The 14,902-nt window shown below is 50.4% G+C and overlaps 1 protein-coding gene across 2 annotated transcripts in view; it reads left to right on the top strand.

The window, feature by feature from the left end:
* The window catches only part of Disp3 (dispatched RND transporter family member 3), a 50,455-nt gene that overhangs the window by 4,797 nt on the left and 30,756 nt on the right, over positions 1 to 14,902 (top strand). For both annotated transcript variants that reach the window (XM_036177586.1, XM_036177587.1), the window contains exons 2-3: positions 11,824 to 12,799; positions 13,796 to 14,015. In XM_036177586.1, the coding sequence (XP_036033479.1) occupies positions 11,827 to 12,799; positions 13,796 to 14,015 (1,193 nt within the window). In that variant the 5' untranslated portion in view covers positions 11,824 to 11,826. The remainder of the gene's footprint in view (positions 1 to 11,823; positions 12,800 to 13,795; positions 14,016 to 14,902) is intronic.

The following is a 14,902-nucleotide window of genomic DNA, read 5'->3' as shown; positions in this document are numbered from 1 at the left end:
TCCAGCAGAGCCCCTGCTAACAAGTTCACTGCGAGGGTGAGGAAAGGGAAGGTTTGGGACCAGAGCCAGGAGAAGGTGGAGCCGATGGGCAGCCCCGGGCTATTTATATGACACCTCTCCAGCCTTGTCACGATTGCTGGTACTGGTGGCTCCTGTGTCACTGCCAGTCCCTGGAAGGAAGAAACCCAGAGCAGCATCTGGAACCAGCTGCTGGAGGATATCACTGGAGTGTAGGGGTGGGAACATTTTACCTTAAACTCCAGGTCAAGTAGCTAGAGGGGGAGTCATGGCATGTCGGGCCCCATGTGCTCTGGGTTCTGACATCCCACTTCCTCTTTTTAATGTCTTTCTCTGAGGGAGCCAACCTGGGGACTGGGGAAGTTTGGAGCCTGGTGACAGGCTCAGGTCTCAGTGTATTGGGAACTAGGAGGCAGGGACAATGGAAAGATCTGTATGGGTTTTGATTCCAGCCTGTGCCATCCGGGTCCCTACAGAGAGAGGTGTCCTAGGAGACAGTATCAGAGCCTTAAGCCTCCTGGAAAAGGTCTTTTTAATCCCCCGCAGTGCTAAGCATCTGCCTGCTCAGCCCCATGGTGTGTCAGGCACTGGGCATTCAGAAATGGAAAGATCTAGCTCTATCCTTGTAATACCGTGGAGTCCCCTAACCCACCCCGGACTCCAGCTGCCTTGAGAGCAAAGGTAATGGGTGAGGAAAGATGGCTCTCTTGTGTCCCCACCAGAAACAGAAAGAGGACCAGGTATTTTCTGGTACTACGGATCTGATCCAAGCAAGTGGTCTTCTTCAGGTCAGGGAGAAAGTTTGGATGGATGCTATAATAACTAGGCATGCTACTTAGTTTTCTGCCTTGGTGGCTGTGGTGGGAGGCACCATAGGGCCGGTTCTTCCCAGCTGATATCTAGTCCTGACATCCAGCACAAGTATGTCACCTGGTCAGTAAGAAAGGAAACGTGATTGGTGACGGGCAGCCAGTCCTGTCCTGAAGGAGAGGTGGTGACTTTCCTGACTTAGGAAGGTAGCTTACATGGAGTTCAAGGACAGAAAGATAAGATGATGCTAAATTGGAATGCTGGAGTCCTGGGAAGTAATGTTTTCATCATTTTCCAAGTCCTGACCTTGTTACTATCATGGAGGTTTTCTTATGAGTCTTACTGGGGTCAAGCTGCAGAGTAGTCACCCCAGTGGGAAGGATGACTCCAAAAATAGGCAGCATACTTTGAGATTTTAAATTTGTATTTATGTGTATGAGTGATGTTTTGTTTGTTTGTTTTTTGAGGCAGGGTTTCTCTGTGAAACCCTGACATTCCTGGAACTCGCTCTGTAGACCAGGCTGGCCTCAAGCTCACAGAGATCTTCCTGTCTCTGCCTCCTGAGTGGTGGGATTAAAGGCGTGCACCACCACTGCCCAACTATGCATGAGTATTTTGTTTGCATGTATATATGTGAACCACATGTGTGCCTAGTGCCCAGAGAGGTCAGAAGAGGTCGTTGGATACCCTGGAACTGGAGTTATGGATAGTTGTGAGCCACCATGTGGGTGCTGGTCCTTGGCAAGGACAAGTGCTCCTAACTGTTGAGCCATCTCTCCAGTCCTAGGCAGCATACTTTGAATGTTTGCTACTCAGGCTACATTCTGTCGATTTTGTCCTCATGCTCACCTGGCAACAGGTGGCACTTACTATGTCCATCATAAGGGTGAGAAATGGGGAGCACAGAGAGGTGAAGTGGGAAACAACAGGGACAGGGCTTGATTGAATCCAGGCAAGCTGATGACAGACCACTATGTGAGGACGAAGTCCACAGCTTGGCCTTTGCTAACATCATTGATCCTCAGTGATCCGGGTAGTTTGTATGTCTGGCTCTGGATGTGGACTGGCCGTTTTCAGTCCTGATTGCCAAGCAGCCAAAAAGATCACTTTCCAGATGTCCAGATGTGGCCAACTGAAAGGACATCCTCTGGCTTTTTATCTAGATGGTTCCCACTTTCCATCCCTCATAGATACAGTTGGGTCCTAGGTCCCTCTGGATATAGTAGCATCTGAGGATTCCTGGCTGAAAAGCCTTTCCTGGTTTGAAAACTTCGTTGTGCAGTTTCACAAAAATAGAATGCTGGTTTTGGTTCTTGCCTGCAATCCAGACCTGAGAGAAATTAAGCCAGAAAGAAATCAGGTTTTGGAAAAGCATCAGCCACCAGATGCAACCCTTCTGGTCTGGCTGGGGCAAGCACTGCAGTAGTAGCTGCTGCATGCTACCTGCAAGGCAGCTCGATTGCCCTAGTAGGTCTAACAGAGGATTGGAGCAGACCATCCAAAGTAACAGAGCTGGAATCTGCAATAAGCAGGCACATGTCAGAGTCGAGAGATATTCTTGGGTGGGCATCTGTGAGCTTGAGAATGGATCTAGGGTGAGAAGGTTCATGTATCCTTTGGGAAGAAGAATTTCAGGCATCCAAAAGTCAAGACTAGGATGATTTAACAAAATAACAGTCCTTTTATATAGAAAGGACCAATAAGGTGGTATGGATGCATGGATGAATGGGTACATGGATGGTTTCATGCCTGTATGGATAAGTAGGTGGGTGGGTTGATGCATGGATGGATGGATGAATGCATGGGTAGATGAGTGGGTGGGTGGATGCATATATTGATGGGTGGATAGATAGATGGATGGATGCATGGGATGGATGGATGAATTTATGCATGCATGGATGGGTGAATGCATGGATAGTTAGGTGGATGGATGGATGGATGGATGGATGAATGGATGGATGGATGGATGGCTGTCTACATAGATGCATGCATGCATGGATGAATGGGTGGTTAGATGAAAGCATGGCTGGGTAGTTAGATGATGGATAAATGTACACATTCATGGATGCTGGAGAGGTGGCTGCATGATAGATGTATAGACAAATGGATGGATGGATGGATGGATGGATGGATGGATGGATGGATGGATGAATGGATGGATGGATGGATGGCTGTCTACATAGATGCATGCATGCATGGATGAATGGGTGGTTAGATGCAAGCATGGCTGGGTAGTTAGATGATAGATGAATGTACACATTCATGGATGCTGGAGAGGTGGCTGCATGGATAGATGTATAGACAAATGGATGGATGGATGGATGGATGGATGGATGGATGGATGGATGGATGGATGGATGGAGGGATGGATGATGGATGGAACTGATGGACTTTGGTAAATAGGACTTTGATTTGGCAGAGCCAGGCCCCAGGTACAATTGGAAGGGCCTATGTCCCTGTCATCATCTTTAAAGAACTTCCCTTGCTCCAGGAAGAGTTGCCCTGTTACTGGAGAATGTTTCTGAATCTGGGAAGCCCAGGGAGGGATCTTTGGCTCTGGATTAGAGACCCTAACAAATTCCTCTCCTGGAGGGATGTACGGTAGATGAAGCTAAGTCCGAGTCTAGGATCGTGGCAGGGCCCGCCAGTGTGGGGTGAGGAGCAGCTGTTTTCCTACCACTGCCAATTTAGCCAGGGGCAGCATTTGAATAAGAATCAGTTCAGTTTGTCTGCCACCCTCACCTGCCCAGAAGCCCAAATGGATTGCATCTCCCTCTGCTGCCCTCCATCAAAACATGCCTAGACTCCCACCTCATAGCTCTCCTTGCCCTGTGGTAATGTGGGGCCTGCAATACCATTGGCTCAGGCTCAGGACAGGGACAGATTATCTGATCCTATGAGTCTCATTCTCTCACTCTATCTCCTGCTCCACCCCATTCTGAAGGACCCTCAGTTATGGGATTTCCCTGGCCCCTGTGAATCTATCTAGGAGGGCACAACACTAAGAGATGGCATGACCCTAAGATCTCAGGGAATCAATAGTCCCCTTCCCAGCTAGCTCCATCTCTTCTGTTGCCTTCTACATCCTGTCCCTTTGGAGACTCTGGAAGACAGAACTGGGTTCTTTGAAGCTCATTGGATTCAGCCAGTTTGACAGAAGTACAAATAGGAGACAAGAATGGGACTTGGTGATATCTCGGTGTGAACAGGAGGGATGGGTGCTGGAGGAGGGACCAAGTGGCCTTAGTGGGTCTCTCCAGACCTTAACCCTGGGGCCCTGAATCTCCCCAGTGCTTTTATGATGAAAATTGCAGAGTTGAGGGTGGGCTCTCAAGGCTCCATTCTCCACCCAGAGCCTTCGGTCCTAGCTGCTCAGCTCAGACCCACTCCGGCCTGTCTCAATAGACCGTGGTATCATCATGGGGTGGGCTGAGGACCAGAGCAGTGCCAGACTCCTAGCCTGCTGTGGGCTCTGAGCCAATCTCAAGAAAGGAGGAATACTAGGCTTTCCTCCAGCATTGACCACACTTCCTCCATGGATGCCAGAACTGTCAATCAGTAGTCGTGGGTGAAAGCCACTGACTTGGGAACGGAAAGGAGAATTCATCTGAACACCCTCAATGCAAAACAAGGTGTCCATCTCCAAGGTTGAAATTTTCATTCACCTCTCTCCTGGGGCCACACTGTCCTGCTGTCCCAGCTGGGGCTTGGCCTAAACTATCTCTAGAATGACTCAGGGGTAGACGCTGAGTATGCACACCAGCCAGACTACAGTGTATGCATGTGAATGTGCACACCAGTGAGGGTCAGGAGGGCTGATTTTAGAGCCCAGCATTTTCAAATATGTCAAACTCAAGTAAAACCTAACAGTGAGAAGTTCAGGCTCAAATGAGCCCCTGTAGACCTTTAAAAGATGCAGTTTTCTGCTTTGCAAATTGGAAATCATTCCTCGGGGTAGAAAACACAATACCAAATGGTCTGTGAGCTAGAAGTTGCTGCAGAGCAGCAGTGTCCGAGTCCCCTAGGTTGAGCAGATCAAGGATGTGCAGAAAATGGCTCTGGCTCGGGTACATGGGTTCTGGGTGGCCTCTACCGTTCCCCCGACTCGCTCTTCCGGCACTGGTCTCCTTTGTGCTTTATAAGTCTGAGAGTCAGGAACCCCAAGTTCTCAAGGAGAGGGGCTCTGCCCTAGAGATCTCATCTCCTTCCCACCCAGAACCAGCCACAATGCTCCCCCAAGGCTGGAGCCTGCTTTAGGCTCCTGCTTATCCTACAGCTTCTCTATCCCCTCCAGCTTCTTCTCCCTGAGAGGTCTTTGGCCCCGAAGAAGAGTGTTGCTGCCTGCTGGGGCTGGTGGGTGGGGTCTGGGTGTATCTGAGACCTTCCCCAGAACTAGTGCTGTAAAGTGACCACCTGCTGTGTTGTGTCTCAGGGAAGCCCATGGCACCCAACACACAGCTACTGGCTATTCGCTGTCTGTGCTACAGTGTGATGTTAACGCATTGTCCTTGAGTGCCAACTCCCCTGCCCCATTACACAGTAGCTTGTGATCAGGAGAAGGGACCGACCTCCCCCAGCACTCAGTTCCCTTTCCACTGTTTCCCCCGCTTAAATTAAGGCAACTCTTCCCTCTCGCTGTCTGGGGAACTGCGGGCCCAGAGATGGTAGATGACTCGTTCTAGGTCCCACAGCAGCTCCGTGGCACGCAAGGACCCTCCTCCAGCCCCTAGCCCAGTCTGCTGCCGCAGGTGCCCATCACTGTTTCCTTCACCTCCCTGGCCCCTGAGTAAGCTCCAGGAGGAGCTGCCTGGAACCAGGGAAGCAAGAATGGTTTTACATATTTGCTAATCGGGTCTTTGAGAGATAGGAGCCCTGAGCTCATCAGCCAGGAAGGAATCCAATTTGGCTTTTATAGCCCTGGTTATTCACCCTCCATTGTGGGCTCTTTCTCTTTTCTTATTAACCCAATCTTCTAGGGGCTGGGGAACTGCAGAGACTGCTGAGCCCCAGGGGTCCCATTCTCTAGAGCCCCACATGGCATTCCAGGCAGTGGCCAGGATATGATGGGAAGGGGTGACAGAGTGGGGTTTCTGGAACCTTCTGACCCTCCCACCAGGAATACCTGGGAGAGTGTTCTAATTTCCGTTTTCTATTCATGCTGCTGGTTACATTAAGCTTTCATTGTCTTATTCCGAGGCTGCTTTAAGAGCTCCAGAGTCTGGGCTGATTGATGGGTCTGGGAAGAGGCCTGAGCTGCACAGGTAGGAGAGGAGAGGAGGAAAGGAGTGAGGAGGAGAGATCAGTGGGTGGAGTCCCTTCGCAGCCCAACAGGGTGGCTAAAAGGATGACCTCTGCCTCCAGCCTGCAGGAACTCAATCCAACCCTACCCTGCAGGCAGCTGGCTGCCTTGTGAGCTGAGGGCAGAGGAGAAACAGCAGAAATTAGAAGAGCAGGGCTAGTGAGATGGCTCGGCAACTAAAGACACTTGCCTCCACGCCTGACAACCTGAGTTTGAGCCCTAGCACTCACATGATGAAAAGAAGGTACTAACTCTGAGAAGGTGTGCCTGACCTCCTCACATACCTCACACACACACACACACACACACACACACACACACGCACACAATGAACAAATGTAATTTTTAAAAAACACATAATGTGTGCTGGCCACATAGTAGGGCCCAGCTGAAAGCCTCTCACCATTTCATTGAGGGAGAAACATTCCTGCCCCACACACCCAGCTAGTGGCGGTGTCAGGATTTGAACCCAGATCTATCTACACAGTCTATGCCGCTCAGCTTACGCTTCACCCCTGGAATCAAGCTATGGTTCTTTCAAGTCTCTGATAACCTCTTGTTGCCAGGGGTATTGGTGAAATTATTAAGGCCACTCCACATAGTTAAAAGGGAGGTTTATTTTGTGGGGTAACTTACAAATGAAGGGATAGGTAGGTTGTAAGGTCTGGCAAAGGTATGGCGCAGTCCAGCGGTATTCTCTGGAGAACTCTGCTTGGTCTACCTCCAGCGTCCAGGCTCCGGGAATCAAGAGCTCCTTCTCATTTGGATCCTGGGTCTTCATCATCCTCTCAGCCTTGCCTTGAAGGTGTGACCATTTACCGAAGCCTCAATGGGGGTTGGAACTTCCAGGCTAAGGCTGGAATGGCTACCCACTACACAGGGGGACCAGTCCTGTCCCACTGAGCCCACCAGAGGGAATCCACAGAATGCCAGAACAAACAGCAGCTTCTAGGCCATGATTGTGAAGTTTCTCTGGGGATTATGGGACAGTACCCTGGCTGATATACTGCCCAGAGCAAAGCTTGTTTGCCTGATATATATTGAGCTGTTGGGTTTACGAGTCAGTGCCCAGTTTCCTCACCAGCTGTCAGCCTGGGAGGACAGCCGTCCTTCATCTGCTCCATCTCAGCAGCCTGCCCTTCTCTGAGAAATGAGGGGCTTGGGCACGCTTACCGCAGCCCCTCCCCTTTCCTCTTCCACCCCACCGTGGCTCCTAATCAGTAAGTCCAGATCCCTCTTAGCCAACAGACTGGAGCTTCCTGGGAGCACATCCTCTCAGGAAATCTAGGCATCTACCTCAACTGGGCACAGCCAGCTTGCCCCTAGGGATGAGCAGAGAGATCTAAGTGGGTCTTGCTGGAGAAAGGATGAAGGACTCTGAGAAGTACCATCTGCCTTCGTCTAGAGGTCTGGGGGCATTCCCCAGCTAGGATCTGGAAGTTTTTTCTGTTACTGGGGTTTGAATTGGGGCCTTACACAGTCTAAGCAAGCACCCTCCTGCTGAGCTACATCTCCAGCCTAGGACCGGGTTTCTTGGGAGAAAATTCTGGAACTGTCCAAATATCTAGTTGCTATGGTAGGGCTCCCTGCATCAACCCCACTTTTCTCTGCTCCTTGACCCCTTGTACTAGAGTCTCTAGTGAAACAGAGCCACTGGATATATAGAGATAGCAATGCTCTCTGCATTTTTTTCTTCTGTGAAATGGGGCTGTTCACATGCCTCTGTTGCAAGGCTGGTGCTAGGCCAATGGAAGATGGATGAAAAATCCTGGTGGCAGGGTGGATGCAGAACTAATTATAACGCTATAATTATCTTAATGACTGTCAGAGATTCCAGCTAAGCTCTCTGGGCTTTGCCTTCACCCCATGTGTGTGATTTTGCCCCTTGGAGTGTTTAAGCTGTCACCAGTCTCCTAGCTTGGAATGGAGAGTTCAGCTCACTGGAAAGGTCTGGGGATGCTGGGCAACAGGCATGTGGTGGGAGCATCGAGAGGGTACAACCAAGACTGGAGACAGGGATACCTAGGAGTGTCTGTAACCTCTTTGCTTCCTTCTCTTTCCATGAGCTGGGCTGTGAGACACGCAGACCCACAAGCAGGAGAGACACGGTGTCCTCCCTCTACCACAGCAGCGGAGTGGAACTACTTAACTCAAAATATCTCGGTTTGAACTTCTGCCCAAATCTCTCAAGCCAAAAGTGAGGGATTCTAAGGGCTCTGAGCTGTTCATGGACCAGGGCTGAACCAAGGAAGCAAAACACACCCAGTCAGGGAGAAAAAGCTGATTACCTCCTAATTGCTGTTAAATTAGATATATACATATATGTATTTTAAGTAGAATCTGCATGTCTAATGTGAGTTTTTGATTACATTTTAATAGTCTGGCTGGGATGAGGGAATGAAGGAGGAAAGGGTCTGTCATCCCTGGCTAGAAGGAGGGAAGTTGTAAACAGAGAGCTTTGGCTTGGACCTCCTGCCTGGGTGCTAGATGAGGATAAGTGGGGTCCAGACTAGAGTCCACACCTCTTCCCACCACAGGTCCCTGTCTTGCAGACTTTAAACACAGCTTCTCTGTTTTGGATATGCCTATCATCTCCAGACCTGCTTTCCCCTGGGGCTGCTGAAAAATGACCCTAGAATCTGGTAGCAAAATAGAAAACTTCCAGTCAAGAACCCCAGCCCCACCACTGCTAGAATGACCTTGGGTGTTGCAACTCTGCTCACTGGGTCTCAGTTTTCCCGTGTGTGCAATGGAAGTGTTGTATGTGATATATTTTGTTGTTTTTTTGAGACATGATTTTTATTCAGCCGAAGCTGGTCTCAGATTTGCAGTGGAGCTGAGAATGACCTTTAAACTCCTGATCTTCCAGCCTGCATCTCCTGAGTGCTGGGATTAGAGGTGTATATGCCACCGTATGTGGTTTATGGATGCTGGGCATGGAAGCAGGGGATCTGAGAATGCTAGGCAAGCTCTCTATAACTGAGCCACCACGGTTCCCTTTGTTAGGGTTTCATGTGCTGTGATTTACTTCCCTTTCCTTTCAAGACTGCTCTTTCTGTCTCAAGGGACTGGGAGTGTCCATACTCCTTTCCCCCCAAGCCAGTGTTGCACTTTCTTACTGTGTCCTGTGTATCCTGTGCCCACTCTCCTTGATTTGCTTCTTATAAGTACCACGTACTAACCGATTGCGCCACTGGAGCTCCCTTGATTTGCTTCTTAAGGGCCAGCACCCCCCCTCCACCCCACCCCATGCACATTACCACGACTCTTTGAAGAGGTAAAGACAGCTGGTAAAATACACACGTGAGTAAACACACACACACACACACACACACACACACACACACACACAATTTTTAAATAGCATTTATTTCTGATTCTAAAAGTAAGGCTATACTTGATCATTGCAGAAAATTTGGAAACAGACAAGCATAAAAGAGAAAATAAAAATCATCCATAATCTTCTCAAACAGTGAGAGTCATTCTCAATGGGTTATATCTAAAAAACATATGAGATTCCTTCCCCACCACACCCCTGACTATAAAAGTGGGATTTTGCTTTGGATATGACTTTGAGTCTCAGCAAGATTAGCCTTGAAACTGGTTGCATCAGCCAGACAGGCATGGCAGTTCATGAATGGCATTCCAGCACTTTGAAGGTAGAAGCAGGAAGATCAGGAGTTCAAGGGCATCCACAGCTATATAGAGAGTTTGAGGCAAGCCTAAGTTACATGAGACCCAGTGTCAAAAACCACACAGGCAGAACTAGAGAGATGGCTCAGTGGTTAAGAGCACTTACTGCTCTTGAGAGGATCTGGGTTCAGTTCCCAGCACCCACATCAGAATCTCACAACTGCCTGTCACTTGAGTTCCAGAGACTCCAATGCCATTTGACCTCTGTGGGCATTTGCACACACATGATGCACATAAGCTCACACATGCTGACATAAATACACACAGGAAGTGTGTTGGCAAGATGGTTTAGGAGGTGAAGGCAAGCCTGTGAGCTGAGTTCAATCTCTGCAACACACATGTTGGAAAGGGAGGGCTGACTTCCACCAGGCTGTCCTCCGAATGCCATATGCACAACACTGTGGATGCATATATGCACACCTATACAAGGTGGGGGAGGGGAGAGAATAGAATGTAATTTAAAAGGCAGTACGGGAGAGGGGGAAGGAAGGAGGAAGAGAACTGGGTACATCTTTTCTCTTTGCTCCCAATTAAGGGGTCATTCTCTTGATTTTTCCTTCTTTCAAGTCTTGGACCCAAAGGGTCCCCTCAGTCATTCTCTCTATTGCATCCGTCTCTCCTCCAACCCACCTCCCATTATTCCACTCTCTTTCCTTGCTCTCCTCATGTGTCTGTTGCTTTAGTCCTCTCCTCCTCCCCCTTCCTTACTTGTTCTGGACTGACAGCATTCTCTTCCTCCTGGGTTGACCAGCTAATTGAAGCAGAATGCGCCAGAGAATGCCAGTGGGAAAAGCGGCATGCTCAGCCCCGCTGCCTCTTCCCTCTACCTGATGTCTATCTGGATCAGGAGTCTCCCTCCATCCCAGTGACACTGGAAGTGGCCTCTGGGCCACCCCGTGGGAATCCTCACATCTCTGAGAGATGCCTAGCTCCTGCCCGTGCTCAGAGGGCTGCCGTTTGCTGGAGCTGCATATTAAGTGGCCTAAGTCTGACAAACAGTGGCTGCAGCTGCAGCGTTCTGGGAGGGGGTGGGGATATACTGAGGGCTCTGGGGCAGACACCTAGTCTTGGCACAGTCCCCCAGGGAATGACTGGAATGTCACAATCTCCAAAGGGGAACAAAGGAATGTGATTGCCTGACAGACTGCAAAGTACTTCCACCTCTGACCCCACAGTCTTTTGAGACAGGAACAGCTCCCTTCATTTTATAGGTGGTAATGTTCAGGGTGGCTCCAAGCCTTGCCAATGTTCCAGTTGCCAGGACCCAAACCAGGGCCTGTCTGATTCCAGAGATCATTTTTCTCTCCTTCTACCCTGACAAACTCTGAAGGTGCCTTACAGTTGCTCATTATACACAAGTAGTTGCTATGGAGCCACATCTTACATTGGCCTTGAGTTCTGAAGTTGGACAGAGAACGCAGCAAAAACTGAAACATCACATGTAGCCAGAAGTCTTGGCTGGCCATTTCACACCAGAAAAAAAAAATGTCTTTTCTGTTGCAATTGGCTTACAGATCTCTCTCTCTCTCTCTCTCTCTCTCTCTCTCTCTCTCTCTCTCTTTCTTGTATTTTTGTGCACATGGCTATTTCATCTGCATGTATGCATGTGCATACATGTGTGCCTGGTGCCCTTTAGATTCAGATCTGCTGCAACTAGAGCTACAGGCTGTTGTGAGATGCCATGAGAGTGCTGGGAACTGAACCCGGGTCCTCTGCAAGAGCAGCCAATGCTATTATTCACTGAACTGTATCTCCAGCCCCTGTTCTCCCTCCCCCACACACTTTTTTTTTTTTTTTTTGGTCTTGAAAGCCAAGATCATCTTGCTGGGAGTGATGGGAAAGAATAATGTGTTCTTACTGGTTTAGGTGCACATGTGCTTTGGTGCCTTAGCGCCTAGTGAGCACATGATCCAATCCCACGGTGGAACTGGCGGTCTGCTTGTGGTACCCAGGCTGGGTGAAGCCTCCCTTCTCAAGGCTGTTGACCCATCCTTTTCCCCTAGGCTATGGACTCGGAGGATGACCCCCTGCTGCAGGATGTGTGGCTAGAAGAGGAACCACAGGAAGAGGAGACCTTGGGCGAGGCCTGCAGAGGTGTCTCTGGGCCAGGGCTGCCCTCTGGAGCACAGGGCTACTGGCGACGCTGGACACTGCCCTCCCGGCCCCCAGCCTCAGGGTTCTGGAGCACCCTGGGCTGGGCCTTCACCAACCCATGCTGCGCAGGTCTGGTGCTGTTCCTCGGTTGCAGCATCCCCATGGTGCTGTCCGCCTTCATGTTTCTCTACTACCCGCCCTTGGACATCGACATCTCCTACAATGCCTTCGAAATCCGCAACCACGAGGCGTCACAGCGCTTTGACGCTCTGGCCTTGGCCCTCAAGTCCCAATTTGGATCTTGGGGGCGCAACAGGCGGGACTTGGCGGACTTCACCTCGGAAACGCTGCAGCGCCTCATCTCGGAGCAGCTGCAGCAGCTGCACCTGGGGAATCATTCGCGACAGGCATCCCGGACCCCTCGCTCAGCTCCGAGGGTCACCCCTGCCACTCAGAGATCAGCAGCCATTCCGAGTGAGCGACCTCGACGCCAGGCCCCGCCCCTGACGGACCAGGTAGCCAATCAGAGTCGAGCCCGTCGAGGCGCCTCCCGTTGGGATTACTCGCGCACCTACGTGAGCGCCAACACCCAGACGCACGCGCACTGGCGCATCGAGCTCATCTTCCTGGCGCGGGGAGACGCGGAGCGCAACATTTTCACAAGCGAGCGCTTGGTCACGATCCACGAGATCGAGCGAAAGATCATGGACCACCCGGGCTTCCGGGAGTTCTGCTGGAAGCCGCATGAGGTGCTCAAGGACCTGCCTCTCGGCTCCTATTCCTACTGCTCCCCGCCCAGCTCGCTCATGACTTACTTCTTTCCCACCGAGAGGGGCGGCAAAATCTACTATGATGGCATGGGCCAGGACCTGGCAGATATCCGAGGTGAGCAACAAGGGATTATGCTGAGCTTGGGCATGGCCAGAGGGCGAGGTGCCAATGGGATGTGCAGCTGGGATTGGATATGAAGAGGGAGAGGGAGAGAAAGCGACAGAATAGGGTGCCCACTGGGATTGTGGGACATTGGGCGTTAGGTTGAGTCCAGAGAGAGAAAGCATGGAGAGAGACTTGGGAGTGGGGTTGTTTAGAGAGGGCGTGGAAGGAAGTATATCTTAGTTAGGTTTCCATTGCTGTGATAAAACACTGTGACCAAAAGCAACTTAGAGAGCAAAGGGTTTATTTCCTCTTGCATTTCCGCATCACAGTGCATCATAGAAGGAAGTCAGGGCAGGAACTCCAGGCAGGAACCTAGAGGCAGGAACTGAAGCAGAGGCCATGGAAGGCCGCTGCTTACTGGCTTGCTTGCTCAGTTTTCTTCCTTAAACACCCTAGGACCACCTACCCAAGATTAGCACCGACCCCAGTGGCTGGGTTCTCTTCTGTCAATTAACAATCAAGAAAATGTTCCCACAGGTTTGCCTACAATTAATCTGATAGAGGTGTTTTCTCAGTTAAGGTTCCTCTTCCCAGATAACATTAGCTTGTGTCAAATTGACAAAAACAAAAACAAAAAAAACCTAAAAAACTAACCAGGACAAAAAGGAACATGAGATTTAAGGTATCTTGGGGTGGGGCTTGAGGAAGTATGGGACAGTGCTAGATAATAGAGCTTTGGAGCGGGGGAGGGCACAGGTATGGTAGGGCTTTAGCAGATGGAGTTACAGGATCACAGACTGAGCCTTGGAATTAGGTGGGGTTCAAACTGGAATCAAAGCACAAACCTAGTGGGAGCTGCCTGCTCAGGCAAAGGAGGCTCATACTCGGGAAGCTGTAGATTCTCCAAGTCATGCATCTGTCCAGATGTTGTAGTGTGTGTGTGGGTGGGTGGGGGTGCTGGTGGGAGCAGTGCACTGAGCTCTTTGGATTTCCCTGCCCCTGCAGGCTCCCTAGAGCTGGCCATGACTCACCCTGAGTTCTATTGGTACGTTGATGAAGGCCTCTCGGTGGATAATCTGAAGAGCTCCCTCCTGCGCAGTGAGATCCTGTTTGGAGCACCGCTCCCCAATTACTACTCAGTGGACGATCGCTGGGAGGAACAGAGGGCCAAGTTTCAGAGCTTTGTGGTCACCTATGTGGCCATGCTAGCCAAGCAGTCTACTAGGTAGGAAGTCCAGCTCCACACCTGTGTGCCTGCCTTTGCACCTGTATGTAGTAGGTAACAGGGTACCTCTTGTGTTCCAAATCTCTTTCCTCACAGCCTTAACCCCAGGAAGTCTTTATCCCCAAACCTGAGCAGAGTTGGGTGCCTCGTCTGGTCCCCTGAATGACCTCTTTTCTTGAGTGGTGCTAAGGGTTAGTACACATGACAGCTTGGAGGGAGGGAGACAATTCCAGAACTCTTGTTCTGGAGGGCTTGGGGATGACCAGCCCGAAGAGCAGTTCCTTTCTGCCTCTAATATCCAAGGAGTCAGTGGGCAAAATCGCTTCCTTTCTCTGGGCCTGAGTATCCCTATTTGTAAGATGAGGCTGCGGTTCCTATTACTGTGGTCATTAAGAAGAGAGGAGAGCAGGGCTGGAGAGGTGGTTTGGTAGATAAGAGCACCCGCTGCCATTGCCAAAGACCTGGACTCGGCTCTCAGCACCTCTGTCTGTGGTAGCTCGCAGCCATCTGTAATTACAATTTCAGGGGGTCCTACATCCTCTTCCAGCTTCTGCAGGCATATGGCATGTGCATGGTGCGTGCACATACACACAGGCAAGACTCATACATATAAAATACAATAAATATTTTTTAAAAGAAGAGGAAATGAGCTAGGCCTGGGGAGACTGGCTCAGTGAGTAAAGTGCTTTGCTGTGCAGGCATGAAAGTCGGAGTTCAGACCTTAGAACCCACATAAAACCCCGGTATATAATCCCAGTAGTAGGATGTTACAACTGCAGGCTCGCAGGCCGTCTCTCAGACCTGTGGCGTTTCCGGGGGATTTGTGTGCAGTGTAAAGCTTTAGGAAGTGGGGACTGGGGAGGCGGCTCACTTGGTGAAGTGCTTGT

Source organism: Onychomys torridus, chromosome 2, assembly GCF_903995425.1.
Source record: "Onychomys torridus chromosome 2, mOncTor1.1, whole genome shotgun sequence".
Taxonomy (NCBI): Eukaryota; Metazoa; Chordata; class Mammalia; order Rodentia; family Cricetidae; genus Onychomys; species Onychomys torridus.
This window is presented reverse-complemented; position numbering and strand designations above follow the sequence as displayed.